This window comes from Opisthocomus hoazin, chromosome 4, assembly GCF_030867145.1.
Source record: "Opisthocomus hoazin isolate bOpiHoa1 chromosome 4, bOpiHoa1.hap1, whole genome shotgun sequence".
Classification (NCBI taxonomy): Eukaryota; Metazoa; Chordata; class Aves; order Opisthocomiformes; family Opisthocomidae; genus Opisthocomus; species Opisthocomus hoazin.
In genome coordinates, this window is record NC_134417.1 from 19,382,427 (window position 1) to 19,399,227 (window position 16,801).

Here is a 16,801-nt window from a genome sequence, read left to right on the forward strand (position 1 = left end):
ACACCTATGTACCTCTAGGCACCAATTTGTGTCTTCAGACATCCAAGTATCTTTCAAGGTGTTGCCCAGGGATCGAAGAAGCTCGTAGCAGAGCAGAAACTGAGCCTAAGTATTTCAGAACCAAGGCCTTTGCTTGGATATCCGAGTTACACTGGGCCTTTGTACTGCCTTGGAGTCAGGAGTCTTGAAACCCCATTCTTGTCAAAAGATGCTTCCTCTGAGGTCATCAGAGGGGACAGCGTGTGTGTCAGACTGAAAGAGGTCCTAAGGGAGACCTTAGACACTAACTATGAATGGGGAGACAAACTGAGAATTATGGACATGGAAAACAAAAAGTTATTGGTTATATGAAGAAACCACACACGTTTAGCAAGGAGACATGTGCAAGTGGGATTCCAGCTTTAACACGTCTGCTCTCCAACACAAGGGATGCCTAGGCACATGCCTCTGCCTGGAAGCTTAAACACCACTAGGGGAAAGAACTGTGCCTGGGATTACCCTTGTTTGAACGTGATGTAGCCTCTCTCTTTTCCTTTCTTGCCAGGGGGATGTAAATGAGCTTGGAAAGCTGTTGATGCAAGGTTCCTTCAATGTGTGGACTGACCACAAGAAGGGGCACAACAAGGTGAAGGACTTGGCTAGATTCAAACCGATGCAGAGACACCTCTTCCTCTATACAAAGATGCTACTTTTCTGCAAGAAACGGGAGGAGAACACAGATGGCCATGAGAAGACAGCTTCCTACAGCTTTAAAAATTCATTAAAGGTAATAAATGTGGTAACGGTGAGGGAGAGACATAAATCTGGTGTTCTCACAACATGGGGATGTTTCCATGTGGAGACCTGAAGCAGGTACCCATGTCTGGAGCTGTCTTACACCCCTGAGTAAATGAAAGCTCCCGTTTAGTTTTGATCTGGAGGCAGACCCAGCCATATGTCCTGCAACTCCAGCTGTGAACCTTGGTTTTGCAACTTAATACAAATGGGCACCTTGTGTGTTCTTGCCCAGCGTCCCATAAAGAGAAGCAAGACTGAATGGACTGCATCTCTCATTGTTGTGCCTATAAGCATCCTCTAAGTTCAGTTCTATTGCGAGCTTTACTATTGATATTATTTGAGCAGATACATTCTGTGACAATGTGACAAAATGTGAACCTCATGAAGTTCAACAAGGTCAAGTGCAAGGTCCTGCACATGAGGCGGGGCAATCTCAAGCACAGATAAAGGCTGGATGGAGAATGGATTGAGAGCAGCCTTGAGGAGAAGGGCTTGGGGGTGCTGGTTGATGAGAAGCTCAGCATGATCTGGCAAAGTGTGCTCGTAGTCCAGTAGGCCAACTGTATCCTGGGCCGCATCAAAAGAAGCGTGGCCAGCAGGTCAACGGAGGGGATTCTGCCCCTCTGCTTCGCTCTGGTGAGACCTCACCAGGAGTCCTGCACCCAGCTCTGGAGCCCTCAGCATAGGACAGACATGGACCTGTTGGAGTAGGTCCAGAGGAGGGCAGAAAAATGATCCGAGGGCTGGAACACCTCTGCTGTGAGGAAAGGCTGAGAGAGTTGGGACTGTTCAACCAGGAGAAGAGAAGGCTGCAGGGAGACCTTATAGCAGCCTTCCAGTACCTGAAGGGGCCTACAAGAAAGGTGGAGAGGGACTTTTTACAAGGGCATGTAGTGACAGGACAAGGGGTATGACTTGAAATTAAAATAGGGTAGATTAGATATAAGAAAGAAATTCTTTACTCTGAGGGTGGTGAGGACCTGGCACATGTTGCACAGAGGAGTTGTGGCTGCCCCCTCCATGGAAGTTTTCAAGGCCAGGTTGGATGGGGCTTGGAGCAACCTGATGTAGTCAAGGTGTCCATACCCATGGCAGGGGGGTTGGAATGAGATGATCTATAAGGTCCCTTCCAACCCAAAACATTCTATGATGATATGAAATCTAGAATTATTTTCTTCTGTTTCTCGTTTGTCTTGCCCAGTTAGGCACTTAGCTCCTTGCTCACCTCTTTTTTTCACTTTTCCTGAAACTATATTAGTTTTTTTGTGTTGTCTGGATTTGAAAATGAGTTGTTAAATCTTACAAAGCCATGATCCCTCCCTCTTCAGAGGTGGCAAGTTGAAAATACCATCTTCCTCAAACTGAAAATTTCTGTAGGTGGACAAGAGCCAGTATAGGGTTGAAAACTGACCCACGGTTCAAACAAAAAAAAGCAAAGAGGATAAACTCATGATCAGACATTATCTTGTCTTATTTTTGAGCACTTATTTTTTTTTCCTACAACAGTCAAAAAGATGAATGATGAACTAGATGCTGAAAAATAATATCTTCTGAATTTTACTTTTAATGACTCCTCAAGGTGCAGAAGTGAACGCAGCCCTTTAAAAATGCTTCTCAGAGGATAAAGAGTGTAAAGACTATTGACATTTTCCAGATTCCAGCTGCTTCTTTTCTGTTTTGAAACAGATGAGCACTGTGGGCATTACAGAAAACGTAAAAGGGGATAACAAGAAGTTTGAGATCTGGTATAATGGCAGAGAAGAGGTCTATATTATTCAGGTAACAACGATCCTTTGTTTTTCCAAGGACTATACTTCCTTTCAATTTAATTACTTTTAAGAATGTTTTCAGTTTCATGACTTTCACTGCCTTGTACCCTCAAGAAACAATAGCTATGGGAAGCTTCACTGTTGTGTTGGCACTGAAATTGCCGGTTTAGCATTGTGAAAATGGTCATGATTTTGGGTATAAGAGGAAATAAAGTAGTGGAAAATTACTTGGAACGCTGGACAGGAAAGCAAGGACAGAACCTTAGATTCACGGTAACTCTTCCGTCTTGAAGAATGTCCTCTACTTTGCTCAAAGCTGGTCACAGTGTTCCATTTCTTGGGAAAACTGAGAGCAGGTCAGGGCAGCCAAGTGACTGGCACCAGGCTTTAACTAGATTTGCTTTGCGTTTTCCTCTTGTGTTCTCAGGCATCTTCTGTTGAGCTGAAAAACACCTGGATTTCAGAGATTCGCAAAGTCCTGACAGGACAACTGGAAGCATGTAGAGGTAGGATACACAGAGCGAGATCTGGTAATGTTGCCTTCCTTCTGTAGCTGTGTGTGACAACATGGAGTTGGGATGAGTTACAGTGCCTTCCAGTACCACCAGTGAAATCGACAAGAACAGGTCTTCTATAGGAGGATGAGTTGGGTGGTTGAAGCATTGCTGGGATTTAAACCCTTGTCCTGATCAAAGAAAATTTCTTTGAACTTTAGAAATGGCCTGAATAATTATTCCATTCACAGTTAGTCCAAGGAACATGATTTTCCTCTGTTCTCCCTCTCAATCTGCAACCCTAGATGCATTTCCATCAACATGTGAGGCGATGGGGTCCCAGTCTTCACTCTGTGCCTTCTCATAAGACCTAACACAAAAGGTCTCCTTCCACACATGACTGGACACAACAACTGTTCCTCTCCATCCTGTTGTTTATTTTGCTTTGTTGGTTTGAGGGGTTTTATTTAAATCTAGTTGCCCACTGTATCTTTTAAATATCAGTCAGTTATCCCATCTTTTTATCTCAGTGACCTCCCTCTAAAACATGGTTAATGACATTTCCTTCTCTCACAGATATGTCACTATGAAGGTGATTTGTGACGGGCTCAACACATGAATGACTGAAGCCTCATAAGTACCTAAAATAATGACACTCCTTTTTCATGTAAGATACTGAACCCGAGACAGACAAAATTAAGTTAGGTTATTCCAGATAGTAATAGAACATATTGATGAAAGCCATCTGAGATACTATTCTGTTTATGAACAAGAATGTACAGAGTCCTAAAAGCCATTTTTCAGGCTCTCTTAGGACAAAAAGAACATAGCTGTGTCCAATACAGATTTTTCCTGGGCCCTGGCATTGCTGCTCACCTTGACCTGTCATGTTCTGCTTCTTTCAATAAACATCTCTCTTTAAAGAAATGCCAGCAAACCCTCTCCACCCACATCCTTCAGATTCCAAAGCAGAATTTGTCCTAGGTGGAAACCTGTGCCTGTGCTTTAACTTTAGAGGTCACCTTTATTTTGTCTGTTTCACAAAGGCAATGAGTTCTTACAACCTCCTTAAGTGGACGGAAACAGCTATGCACATTGGCCTCAGCAATTTCATCCGACCCGTAACAATATATTTATTTACAATGCTTACTACTCGGGTCTTTTGTTACTGTTCTTGTCTTCATCCTTTCTCCTTTTTATTCTGAATTTCACTGTGGTCAGTTCAGCGGGAACTGCTGAGGAAAGAACTCAAGTTCCTTATCAGTGCAGCTTCAGGACTTGATCTAGGGACTCTCCGATGTGATTTGTAATATTTACTTCTGAAGTGTAAAAGCTGGCTTTACTTCAGCTACGACAGAAGAGAAGAATAGCTTATGGAGAAAATGTATGTACTTAATAAGGTAGAGTGCTAATCCTCCATGTATGTTTCTAGGGCAAAGAAAATGAAGCTTGTATGTCACCCAGATGAGCGTTTGTGAAATCTTTGTGGCATACAGGACCTATATGCTGGAGTTACCATGCATTTTCCAGAGAAAACTATGCAGGAATCAAGACTGAAAGTTTTTGAAAACATTTATATTTTGATATTCATTCTTGTTTGGTTTTAAGATTATAGAATCCTAGAATATTTCAGGTTTCAAGGGACCTCGGGACATCACAGTCCAACGTCCTGCTGAAAGCAGAGCCAGTTATTGGTCAAACCAGGTTACTTATGATTTTATCCAGTTTGGTCTTGAGAATATCCACGGATGACTTTCAGCCCACTCTATGAGCAAAGTCAAGCTTTTCTTCTTTGTCAGTTCAGCAGAGCAGCAGTCAGAGGGCAGAAATTGTATCTTTTATGCTATTGCAACTCTTCTGAATGCCTTTTCCGAAATGATCACAGGAACCAAAGCCCTTATTACAATACTGATAGCAGGAAGCAAATGCTTTGTCCTGTGTTTTTAAACAGTTGTTTCTATTTCCAGTGACTCATGAAAGAAGAGGCCTTAATTCGTGCTTAATCTGAGACTGGATATTTTTCCAGCTGTGAGTTGTAATGAGAGAAGGAAAAGGGATGCATTTATTTGTCTGGGATATGTTTAATGACTGTTGTTAGGAGTTGCACAGGGTGTTGGAATGTTGGAAGGAACCAGCTGAGATGAATGAGCAAGTAATGGGCAAAGAAGGTGGCCAGAGGTATGTGGTAAATACTTTAACATATGGGTCATTAGTGTCCAGACACTTAGTGTCTATACACCTGCTATGGCAGAGTGCAGTGAGCCTGGAATGCTAACGGGGCTTTGGGTAACACCTTGATCCGTGGATCCCAAAGAGCATGATTGTTGCTTGCAGGCGAAGGACTTAAGGACACAGCTTAAGGGATTTGTGCAAGGCTGTGAATCAGTTGCCAAAAACAGGAATGGAGCTACTTCCAACTCCCCACCCAGAGTGCTTCTCTCTCCCAGCATTCCCACCCACAAAAGACTGTTGAATTTAATCTTTTGGTGCTGTTTCTGTCGCTTTGTCTATTCTCCTTTCATTTTCCGGAGCTTCATCTTCTTCCAGAGTGAAGTAGCTTTAGGATCTCAGCAATGTGAGAGTTTGAAAGCAGGTCCTTCCATTGCTTCCTCACTTCTCAGTGTCTGACTCTCCTGGCCCTGAATACCAGGTTGTCAGCATCTTTCTTATCGTCTTTCTCCATTCACAGTTACTGGACATAGGTACAAATGAGTCTGTTGCTACCCTGCAGCTGTGCGAAAAAAGTGAACAAGTTGCATCTGAATAACATTATTGAGCAAAGCATCCTTCAGAGGGATGAGGATACATTCTACTAGGTGGCTGCATGTGCAAAAGGACTGAAGTACGTCTTGCTAAATCCAGAAAAAGCTGTGAGCCACAAACTTCTATTCTGGGAAAAATGCAATTATGTCCATTCTCTAGATCCATATTGTGCAGTGAACTAGGAAGAGGTACAGAGAAAAGAGAAGGTCATAGGGGAAGAAATTTCTTCTGTGCTGAAAAAAATATGGGTAGAAGAGCTGTTTGGGTGAGCTAAGTTTTCAGCCTTTAAGATCATTGTATGCCTTTCTCTTCAAGTACGAGTACTCCATCCTGATTGCAGCAGCAGTCAAAATCTGTCCTCTCCTCTCCTATTTCTCTCTCGCTTTCCTACTTTCTATGCAAACAAGGAAGCAACTTATCCAATTTGGAGCAATTTCTTTTTACTTTTACTTTAACAGAAGCAAGTCAACTGCACCAAAGAATCACCGAGAGCGTATACCATGCACCAATGGATTCCTCCAACGCGAGCAGGTAACCACAGCTATCACAGCATAGCAGGGCCATGTTTTGTCTTTCCTTTGTGTTTTTGCAGTACATAAATTCTCAGTTTTCTGTGTTTAGCTTTCTGGGTATGAACTTACTCAATTGTTTGCAAATTCTTTAAAGACATGTAAAGGCAGATAAAGGTTTTGCTCATGGGGAAACTAAAATCACAATGCAGAATTCACTTCAAAGATGATCATTTGGTTTTGCAAAAGAACCATATGCTCCAGATTAACTCAAGTTTAGACAAAATGTATTGGAACATTTCCAGGATGTTAAATGGAGCTGTCAGCAAATTTTTGTAATGACCCAATTGTTGGGCAAGTTTAATGTAAGTTGGCATGGGCTATCACTGTAATATTTTAGCAGGACCAACTGAATCAAGAGATCCCAGATAACACAGCCAGCCTTTGAGAGTTGTAGAACTCGGTGCAAGAAATTTTAAACAGATACAGTGCTGTTAATCCTGCACTATATTTTCTCTAGACTTCATTACCTTTGCTTTGTTTAAGATTTAAGCTGAAAAGGTTTAAGGGTGAAAATCTTTCAGCAAAACCACCTTGGCAATAGGAGAAAATTATTCCAGTAAAATGTGAAATGCAATCACAAAGATGTTTCAAATCATTCCAGATGTATGTGACTTTTACAAGGCTCTTAAAGAGCGAATTTTCAAAGCAGAAATTATAGACAAAATATGCCAACAGAAAATTATTTAACTCCAGGAAGAAAGGCCTTGTGATTAGCTATTTGTCCTAGAGTGGAATAAAACAAAGGAAAAACGAAGTGTTTGTGGTCTTCACTCTGCCAGCTAGGCCAGTGTAGGAGATATTAGATGCTTCTGCTCTACATGCTGGGCTATTATAGGGACAGGAAGAGTAAAGTCTTCATGGAAGAACAACGCTCTGAGCTTTCATGAATGGAACAAAGTTCAAAGGGTCCTATTGGCTGCTGTAAGCAGAGGCCACCTTGATCCTCTGTAATACGTGTCTCAGAGAGAAGCAAGTACAGGGGAATTGCAGCACGAGGTGCGCTAGCTGATGTGAAATAGTGGCTCGAGGATTCCTCAGACTGTGGAGCCCCTTCTGCAACCTGTTTTGAGATGCTGGGTGGAGGCGAGAAGAGGAAGGAAGAAACTAGACTTTGTGATAGCCACCCACATGGGCATAGCCTGTGTTTATGACCGACATGACTAAGCAGCCTGAATTGTGAAAGGTGCTGTGAGTAAGCCAGTGATAGACAGTATTAGCTGAAGAGCAACCAGCATCATCAGCGCTCTGCCAGTGGCTGGAGGCTAATTAATTACTGAGATTTTATCTAACCAATAGACCCCTTCTATGGGCTGCCCACGTGTAACAGTGACTCTAACGGTTATTGGGAATTGTCAAACCTGTAATGTGACACTGGGGAAATCTGTTTGCAGGACGCTCTCCCCACCCTGAGCCATATCTGTTCCATGACAAATACTATGCCATTTACTTGTTTATATGCCACCCCAGCACTTGGGGCTCGAATTCCATGAGATAAGGCAGGGCTGGCCTGACTCAGTGTTGGATCTAAAGCATCAGCAAAAGGGGCACTTAGAGCCAGCGCCCTTAATACAGGTGATTATTGAATGTCACAAAGTCCTTTCTCAATCTATTTAAATTCTCTCTCTGTAAATTCTTCCCCAAAGTTTCACTGTTTAATTCTGAAATGAGATGCCTTATGGTGTCTATTGCTGCTGTATCTCTGTCAAGGGATGGCTGCTGCATTTCAGTGATAATGAAATGATCCCTTTGTATTGTTTTCTAAACTGTTTAAACATGTGAAACTTAAATAGTTGCGGTTAGAACAATAGTCTATCTGCTTTATTGGGTATGACTAATTCAGTCATACATCCATGTAAAAATATTCTGTGCACATAGATATACACAAACTCTTGGAGTTTTACTGCAGATGCTGTTTCAGAGAAGCTCGTGTGGTTTTTTGGTGTCTTTTCTCGCAGCTGTAAATGTATAACTCTGTCAGCTGCATGTTTCACAGTTATCTCAGCCTAGCTGGGAAGGAACAGAGAAAAAAGAATAAGGAAACGTGAGTGTGCTTTGGATTTGTTCCTTTATTTATTTTGAACCCCATTTTGTACCTGACATCAGGCTGCAAAGTCACACTTTGATTTAGTACAGGAGGTAACAGAGACCTCTGTTAAGGTTCTGTCAGAAACAGATCAGAGGTTCAAATATAAAGCAATGAGTCCCAAGCTGCCTTGTCGTTATAAAAAGTATTCATAGATCTCTAGTATTCCAAACATTCTCAAGTTTTTAATGATATCTTGGACCTTCCCTTACAGCAAGACAAACCCTGTGAATGTTAAGTGTAACAGTTGATGTGTTAATTGTAAACAGCAATGTAATTGCCAATACATGTTAATAATGAGCATTTTGGGAACGAGTATTTCAAGTGCGTAGATACAATGAAATGTGTGGAGCGGTCTGCCAAAGATAACAGTCAAACACCACAACTAAACCACCAGACGTCTGCAAAACAATGAGGATAAGAACCATGAGAAAACCTTGCAGCTCGAATGCCCTACAAAGCTGGGGCAGGGATGTCGTTCCTGTTAGAGGACAAGGCTGGTACCTGTGCAAATCTGGCAAGATGGATCCCCTCGTCTGCAGTTCAGCTGTAGACAGGGACATCGCACTTGGATTCTTGTTTTCAAAGAGCAGAAGAAACAGAAGTTGGGGGATTCTGGGGCCAGTGGAATCCATGTATTCCTCTACGCCTGGTATGACCTCTTTGTGACCACCCAGTACCCATTTCTCTCCTGGAGTCAAACATACTTATGCTGCAAAGGATGGCAAACTGGTGTCCTCTTTTCTAACCTGGTTTCCCACGTGTTCCTTGGGAATCAGTTGGACTTGCAAAAAGAGGCTGTGCACGCAACCAGCTTGTTCCTCCCCTATTCCCTTCTTAGCTCTCGCTAAGCACATCGCTTACTGTGTGGTGTGCAAAGGAGGCAGGGGCCGCAATGGCTTTCTCCACATATGTGCCTGCACAGATGGAGATTTTTATAGCACACAGAATTTTAGAACCTGCCCTTTATTCCTTAGGCTTCCATATCTGAGGATAAAAAGGAATGATTAGTGCTCAGTGGTCTGTTAGGTATTAAGCAGTGATGTAACTATTTTTGTATTTCTTTTGTTCAAAGGTATAGCAGGAAGTCATCAAGCGTGTATGAAAACAAATCTGAGATACCGAACGTGGAAGCATCTAACAATAAAAACAGGAATTCCAGTCCCAGCACCAGGCAAAAGAGAGGTAGGAGTGCTAAGTCAGTTTTTTGCTTTCAAAGGGTGTATTTTTGCACACTCATTTGTGGAGTTTGATGTGGATACTTTAAATGTATGTTGTTTAAACCAACATCAAAACCCAATGCTACAAAGCTGAGTCACTGTACCATGAAGCTTCCTGAACACCAAAAAGTGTTACCAGTTTAGGATTTTTTAAGTCTGAGTTTTGATGCATTACAGTGATCTTTATACGACTTCAGTGTTTTAAAAGTAGAATTTGGGGGGCGATACTATGCGTATTTTAACCTTCTATATCCTAGTTAAGTTCGTTTCTAGCCTTATTTAAGATTATCTGTGGACTTTGCTAACTAATTTCCTTGCTTTATGTCAAAGAGATTTTTTGCCTCTTCTGTGTGTAGGTTCCCCTCTAGTGTATAGTAAATTAATGCACATGAGGTCAGAGAAAGTCCCTCCATTATTTGAGGGTGTAAATACAACAGATGTATTCTACACAATATAGGTTAAAATGAACACTAAAAAGAAACTGGATCTCATCTGGGAGTAGCAAGAACAGAGAATCGGTAGCAGTTTCTTTTTTAGGTAGTATTTTGAAATGTTAGAGCAAAGACTTTGCTAATAATATAAAAAAGAAAATGGCAAGGTCTTAAGAGATTAATATCCAAATTAGGCTTAAAGTAAAAGCAGGCACATGTACAAGTAGAGATGGTGGAAAAAAAATATGGAATATTTTTTCTTTGAAAAATAGGCTATTCACCAAAAGATTTTTCATTGCAAAAAGCTTTCATTCTGGGGAGAAAGTTACGGATTCTTCTTTAAAAAATCCAATGTTTAAAACCTTTTTTTTGGTAAAAATTTCTTTTTTAAAAATATGAACTTTTAAAAATTAAAGTTGAAAAGCAGTCTTTCCTTTGAAATTCATAAAACCCCTTTTTAAAAAAATTTGAGGAAAATTACTGACGTTTTCTAACTGGTCCAGCTTACACCAGAGTGTGGGAACTGGGATCACCCTGTATGCTGGTTTTTACTTTTGTGTCTCCTGCTGTCCTTGGCTGGTTCCCAGGGCTCTGTGGTGACACCCGGCTGCTCAGCTGAGAACCCCCCACCCCAGGGGGCTCTCTGCATCCCACCACAACGTCAGCTTGTGTCCCGGGCAGGCACTTCCAGCTGGGACTCTGCAGGGGCTGAACTCGGCTTAAAGATGTGCAGTTAGGTCCTGCTTTCCAAGGCATGGAGGAATCTGCTGCGGACCCCCCATGGCTGTGCTGGCCTGCGGCCCTGCAATGCTCCCCATAGCGATGTAGTTTATGTGAACACAGATTATTTTAAAATCTAGTTTTCTTTCTGTAGTACAGAGGGGGAGGGCACTATTGGCTCTTTCAGTTTCACTGTGCTTATGGGTAAGTGCCTGTGACTGTGATCTACACACAAACCAGTGCTTCACTGATAGATTCACTGACTTGAAGCTATGTGGGAGCCCGAGCCCTGCAGGAACCTCTGGAGCCCACCAAGTCTAACTGCCCTGCTGAAGGCAGGGGCAGCTGGAGCAGGTTGCTCAGGGCTGTGTCCAGTTGGGTTCTGAATAGCTCTAAGGATGGCGACTCCACAACTGCCTTGGGGACACTGTCCCAGGCTTTAACCACCTGCACAGTAAAAAAGGTTTTTTCATATTTTTAAATGGAATTTCCCATATTTCAGTCTGTGCTCATTGCCTCTCTCATCCTGTCACTGGGCTCCACTGAGAAGCGTCTAGCTCCATCTTCTTTACTTGATAAGATCCCCCCAAGCTTTTCTTCTCCGGGCTGAACAATCCCAGCTCTCTCACTCTCTCCTCATGTCAGCTATTGCACTCCCTTAATCACCTTCATGGCCTTTTGCTGACTTCACTCAAGAATGTCTGCGTCGCCTGTACTGGGGAGCCAAGGACAGGGCACAGCACTCCAGGCATGTCTTGCTTGTGCTGAGTAGAGGAGAAGCATCACCTCCCTGGACCTGCTGGAAAAGCTCTGTCTAGTGCAGCCCAGGATGCTGTTGGCCACCTTTTCCACAAGTATGCATTGCAGGCTCATTTTCAACCTGTTGTCCATCAGGACCTAGGCCTTGTTATGTTCAGAAATGGTTTCCAGGATTATTTGTACCATGAAATGAGAGAGTTCTCGGTTCGAGGTGAAGTTAAGAGGGGGGCCAGAAAAACCACCACCATGGACTTTCAGAGGGCAGACTTTGGCCTGTTCAGGACGCTGGCTGAGAGGGTCTCTTGGGAGAGAGTGCTGAAGGGCAAAGGGGTCCAGGCAGGCTGGACGTGCTTCAAGGAGGTAGTCCTAAAGGCACAGGAGCAGGCTTTACCCATGTGCTGCAAGATGAACTGGCAGGGAAGACGACTGGCCTGGCTGAACAGGGAGCTCTTGCTGGGACTCAGAAAAAAAAAAAAGATGATCTAACACCTATGGAAGAAAGGGCAGGCAACTCAAGAGGAGTACAGGAGTCTTGTTATGTCATGCAGAGAGGAAATTAGAAAGGCAAAAGCCCAGCTAGAACTCAGGCTGGCCACTCTTGTAAGGGACAACAAAGAGTGTTTTTACAAATACATCAACAACAAAAAGAGGGCCAAGGAGAGTCTTCATCCCTTACTGGATGCGAGGGGGAACATTGCCAAGAGGATGAGGAAAAGGCTGAGGTACTTCATGCCTTCTTTGCCTCAGTCTTTAATAGTCAGACTGGTTATTCCCAGGGTAGTCAGCCCCCAGTGCTGGAAGACAGGGAATGAGAGTGGAACAAACCTCCCATAATCCAGGAGGAAGCAGTTAACAACCTGCTGTGCCACCTGGATGCTTACAAGTCTATGGGGCCGCATGCGATCCACCCAGGAGTGCTGAGGGAACTGGCAGAGGAGCTGGCCAAGCCACTCTCCATCATCTATCAGCAGTCCTGGCTAACAGGGGAGGTCCCAGATGACTGGCGGATTGCCAATGTAACACCCATCTACAAGAAAGGCTGGAAGGAGTATCCTGGGAACTACAGGCCTGTTAGCCTAACCTCAGTGCCGGGGAAGGTTATGGAGCGATTCATCCTGAGTGCTCTCACCGGACATGTGAAGGACAACCAAGGAAACGGGCCCAGCCAGCATGGGTTCATGAAAGGCAGGTCCAGCTTGACCAACCTCATCTCCTTCTATGACTAGGTGATCTGCTTAGTGGACGAAGGAAAGGCTGTGGATATCATCTACCTGGAATTTAGTAAGGCTTTTGATACTGTTCCCCACAGCATCCTCCTGGAGAAATCAGCTGCCCATGGTTTGGATGGGTGTACTGTTCACTGGATAAAGAACTGGCTCAATGGCCGAGTGCAGAGAGTGGTGGTGAATGGAGTTAAATCCAGCTGGTGGCCGGTCACGAGTGGTGTTCCCCAGGGCTCAGTTTTGGGTCCGGTCTTGTTTAACATCTTTGTCAATGATCTAGATGAGGGGATGAGTGCTCCCTCAGTAAGTTTGCAGATGACACCAAGCTGGGCGGGAGTGTCGATCTGCTCGAGGGTAGGAAAGCTCTGCAGAGGGATCTGGACAGCCTGGATTGATGGGCCGAGGCCAGTCGTATGAAGTTCAACAAGGCTAAGTGCTGGGTCCTGCACTTGGGTCACAACAATCTCATGCAATGCTACAGGCTTGGGGAGGAGTGGCTGGAAAGCTGCCCAGCGGAAAAAGACTTTGGACTTGGTCAACAGCCAGCTGAACACGAGCCAGCAGTGTGGCCAAGAAGACCAACAGCACCCTGGCTTGTATCAGGAGTAGTGTGGCCAGCAGGAGTAGGGAAGTGATCATCCCCCTGTACTTGGCCGTGGTAAGGCCGCACCTGGAGTTCAGTTTCGGGCCCCTCACTACAATAAATACATTGAGGTGCTGGAGTGTGTCCAGAGAAGTGCAATGAGGCTGGTGAGGGGTCTAGAGAACAAGTCTTACAAGGAGCGGCTGAGGGAACTGGGGCTGTTTAGTCTGGAGAAGAGGAGGCTGAGGGACCTTATTGCTCTCTACAACTACCTGAAAGGAGGTTGTAGTGAGGCAGGTGTTGGTCTCTTCTCCCAGGTAACTAGCGATAGGACAAGAGCCTCAAGTTGTGTCAGGGGAGGTTTAGATTCGGTATTAGGAACAATTTCTTTACTGAAAGAGTGGTCAGGAATTGGAATAGGCTGCCCAGGGAGGTGGTGGAGTCACCATCCCTGGAGGTGTTTAAAAAAACATGTAGATGTGGCATTTCGGGATATGGTTTAGTAGGCGTGGTGGTGGTTGGTGGATGATTGGACTTGGTGATCTTAGAGGTCTTTTCCGACCTATGATTCTATGATTGGTACACCTGCAGAATGAGGGAAAAGGTTTGAAATAACTCAGGTGGAGATGATGTGTATTTGGAGACCAGTGTCTAACCATTGGCTGGTGCTTAGCAGCTGTGGGGACATGTGAAATCCGAAGTGGTCCCTCAGTGGAGTGATATAATTGCGTAGCTGAAGAACTAACATATAAACCCACCCCCTACACACATACACTGTTGCACTTGCTGCATGACTCTGTGGGAATGAAATACTGTGGGGTTTCCTGCTTTACACAAACAGAAAGTCAATATATTTTATGTACCAGTTTCTGGATTCTTTGTAAGCTACAGTACCTTTACAAAGATTGCCTCGCAGTGGGAGCAGCCCTGGCAGGGAATGGCTCTCAGGCCAACACAGCCAGTCTGAAAGCCAAATACTTCCCAGTGCACCCGTGGGCAGCCCCGCAGCTGCAACCACCGCTCGGTAGCTGTTCCTCACCAGAGGCACCTGCCTGGCCACAGCTGCCGTCAGGCCACTGGCTAGCAGGAGCTGAACCTCGCTGACATAATACTTCTGTATTGTTAAGATCTGTTCATTCCACACCCACCTATGCATGCAGGCACCTCGGATCCTGGATTATCTTGGCTGCAAATCGGGAAGTGATGGGATGCGCATTCCTTTGGAAGCACAGCTTGTCTGTCTGTGCTTGTCCTCAGTGTGGATTCACTGTCTCTTCATGTTCCCTTTGTACTTCTGGTCCTTGTTTGTCACTCTAATGATTTTCGGTTGGCACCACATGAAATACAGAGGAGGAAAAAGCTTTTGTTTAAATCCTAAGACACAGAATCAGGCAGCCAGAACACATGGTTTTTTTCCTGCTCCTTTGCCGTAAACCTTCTGTGTGTTAGCTACCCGTGATCACAAAGGAAGGGGCAGATGCAGAATTTGGCAGGAATGCCTGGATCTGGGGGTTTGATCTAGGTCCGCCTGTTTCCTGCAATGCGAGTAACTGAGTACCTTTCAAACCCAAAGTCTCAGGATCTAGATCCATCAGTGACTTGTCTCTACAAAGGCGACTGTCAAGTGGCATGGCTGGCTTGTTCATGTAGGAGCCTGGCATGTAAGCTTTGCTGGCATGGCATGCCTTACAGCCCAGCAAATCATGAGAGCAAATGCGTGACTGTATGCCCGCTCCGGAGGTGGTTAGAAAGACTTCAGCAGGTAAGGCTGAGAGTGTATCAGCCATGGGGCTGATGATGGCAGACTCTTCAGCGCTAGCACTGGATAGCAGAAATGGGGCTGCTCACAACACTTGCTGTCTGTAGCTATCCTGCACTGCAAGGCTTCTTCTCTTATTTCTCCCTACAACCTTGCTGTTCCAACCACAACAATGTGTTTTCAGAGTAAAAGGCACTAGATCCTTTTTAATGAGCTTGCTGCTAAACTGTATTTTCCTTTGATGAGAGCTACATCCCTTCATCTGTTTTGCTCTGGTTTTGTTTTGTTGTTGTTGTTCTCCATTAAAACTCGGTGAGCCAAACCCAACCCAGGGGATCTGTTTGGCTCAGCTGGTTTAATCACCCTGACCTCATGTCACCTTTCTAATTGATTAGCTCTTGCTCAGGCTTGAACTGAATCAAAAATTATTTATTTATTTATTTTTAGTTGTCATCCAGTGCTAACCTTTCCTTTCCCATAAGCTGAACAGCTGACCCTTCCTACCTTATTTCTCTTCCCTCTCCCTCTCTCTCCTAGTTGATGCTTCCACCAGCCTTAACCTTGAGCGCACAGCGCTTGCTAGAAAGCGATTCACATTGCAAGGTCTTTCCAACCGCAGAGCTCCACCCAAAGGTAAAATCACCCCACGCAGCATTTGGTCTCTGGCCATGTGTCTCCTGCACTCCCACAGTGTTCTCTCCATGCCACAGTGCCATCCATTGCTATTTCCAAAAGTGCTGCCGCATCTCACCAAAATGCTCCTGTCTGATGCACACATACGGCTCCTCTTCTCAAAGATGCTGTTACCAAAAATTGCTCCCATGGCAGTGCTGGCAAGGCAATCTTTGAGTTGACTGATTGGGTCGTTTACTGGTGCACAGGGCAAATAGTGTTTATTTCCAGTTTTTCTCAAGGGCCAAAGTGTGAACTTGTTTTAAACCACCAATCTAACATTTTTCAGCAATTTATCGGCTTGAAGGGAAGAGTATCATCTCTGTGTTGTGCTACATGAGGGTTTCATGTGCTAAGTTGTGCATTGGTTGGACCTTTTTGTTTTTGCAAATGTTGCTCAGCCGTGGCCTAGTGGTTACACTGGGGAAGCGGAATTCAGAAGATCTGTGGTTTATTGCAATTTCTACTTTGTTACATTACATGACACTGTAAAACGGTGTACTCTGAGACTTTGTGCATCTATATTTAGAAGACACTTAACATCCATGAGTAGAGAGCATTGCATGTTCCTGTTATGCCTGCACAAGGAAGAGACTTCGTAGGAAAGAAAGAAATGTGAATAGAAATTAAATTGAATGAGTATATAGAATCGCTTTCTGAAAAGATAATGTAATTACTTTTTTTATGGTTATTATATGGCTTTTCTCCTATTATGATAAATTATATTTATTCTGTGAGACAAAGGGTTAGTGTGCAGTGATGGAGAGGCTCAGCGTCAAAGGAGGAAGACGTAAGATGAAAGAATAAAAAGAGAAATACAGAAACATTAAATTACAATGGTATAAAGTAGATGAAAATACACCAAGAGCCAGGGCGGCCATAAGATTCTGGCTGCAATGTTAAGGCTGCACTTGGTAGTAAGATGCAAGATGGACAAAGCAGTTCGGTGTTCTGAATGCAAAAAGTCATTTTCAGA

The 16,801-nt window shown here is 44.0% G+C and overlaps 1 protein-coding gene across 11 annotated transcripts in view; it reads left to right on the forward strand.

Annotated features, from left to right (window-relative positions):
* The window catches only part of MCF2L2 (MCF.2 cell line derived transforming sequence-like 2), a 191,141-nt gene that overhangs the window by 159,357 nt on the left and 14,983 nt on the right, over positions 1-16,801 (forward strand). For 8 of the 11 annotated variants that reach the window (XM_075418242.1, XM_075418241.1, XM_075418245.1 and 5 more), the window contains 6 exons: positions 545-766; positions 2,464-2,556; positions 2,974-3,052; positions 6,262-6,334; positions 9,534-9,643; positions 15,691-15,786. In XM_075418242.1, the coding sequence (XP_075274357.1) occupies positions 545-766; positions 2,464-2,556; positions 2,974-3,052; positions 6,262-6,334; positions 9,534-9,643; positions 15,691-15,786 (673 nt within the window). The remainder of the gene's footprint in view (positions 1-544; positions 767-2,463; positions 2,557-2,973; positions 3,053-6,261; positions 6,335-9,533; positions 9,644-15,690; positions 15,787-16,801) is intronic. The other 3 variants (XM_075418244.1, XM_075418246.1, XM_075418248.1) reach the window with 1 other exon arrangement.